Source organism: Volvox carteri, assembly GCF_000143455.1.
Source record: "Volvox carteri f. nagariensis unplaced genomic scaffold VOLCAscaffold_28, whole genome shotgun sequence".
NCBI classification, from domain to species: Eukaryota; Viridiplantae; Chlorophyta; class Chlorophyceae; order Chlamydomonadales; family Volvocaceae; genus Volvox; species Volvox carteri.
In genome coordinates this window covers 784,118-785,166 of record NW_003307571.1, presented here as the reverse complement: position 1 = coordinate 785,166, position 1,049 = coordinate 784,118, and the positions used below count along the sequence as shown (strand labels likewise).

The window sequence follows — 1,049 nt, the reverse complement described above, 5'->3', positions numbered from 1 at the left end:
GGGGAATAAAGTGAAGAAGAGTGCGAGCGCTGATGTCGACTCAACCGATTCCCGTACAATTCATTTAAGATTGGGTTAAGTTGGGGCGACGTGATGTGATGAGACGTGATGAAATGACGTGATGTGGTGCACATATTTCCTTGACTATTGCTCCCTCCCCTCTTTCCCCCCGTCCTTTCTTCCCTTTCTGTCTTGCATCATCACTTGACTTCTCCTCCCCTTTCCCCCGTCCCCCAATGCCCGTGACATCATCACCATCGTCATCATCATCATCACCATCATCATCATCACCATCACCATCGTCATCATCATCATCACCATCACCATCATCATCATCATCATCATCACCATCATCATCATCATCATCATCATCATCATCACCATCATCATCACCATCATCATCATCATCATCATCACCATCGTCATCATCACCATCATCATCACCATCATCATCGCTTAGGACTCACTCACTCATTCGGGGGAGTCTAGGATTTTGGCTGCCGGCAGCAGCCCTCATTCCTTCTTGTTTCCTTCCAGCATGTGTTTCCCTCCCCCCTCCCCCTCCCCCCTCCCCCCTCCTCGTCCTCACTACCCCCATAAAACCCAAACCATTTCCCGCCACAGGCTTGACGCCCCCCGGCCCGGCCTGGGCGAGCTGGGCGTGCTCTCCCTGATCGCGGAAGCCCTCGGTCCGGGTGTGTGGCGGAACACGATGGCCGTACTCACGCACGCACATGCGGCACGCGCCGCCTTTGGAGGCCAGTACGACATCAACAGCCGGCAGCGCCGTAATATCATTACGCAGCTGCTTCGGCAGGTGGGGGGATGGCGCCCAACTAGAGGGGTTGCAGGTTGGGGTGGGGGCTGGGGCGGGGTGGGGGGTGTATTATGCGTGGCAGTCTGAGGTCAATCAGTTGGCGGTTAGTGAGGGTTGGTCTGGTGGTTGGTTCAACTGTGTGTCTCTTTCCCCCTCCCCCCGGGCCCCAATTTTCTTGCCTCGTTGCTTCATCCCATCTTATTATTTCTGTTTTTTTGGGGGGGGAGGGGGG

At 55.0% G+C, this 1,049-nt stretch overlaps 1 protein-coding gene across 1 annotated transcript in view; it reads left to right on the top strand.

Moving 5' to 3' along the window:
* Positions 1-236: 236 nt before the first annotated feature.
* VOLCADRAFT_92853 (uncharacterized protein) overlaps positions 237-1,049 on the top strand; it is a gene marked incomplete at both ends in the record, with an annotated part of 9,627 nt that continues 8,814 nt past the window's right edge. The window contains 2 exons of the mRNA XM_002952229.1: positions 237-421; positions 625-817. Of these exons, the coding sequence (XP_002952275.1) occupies positions 237-421; positions 625-817 (378 nt within the window). The remainder of the gene's footprint in view (positions 422-624; positions 818-1,049) is intronic.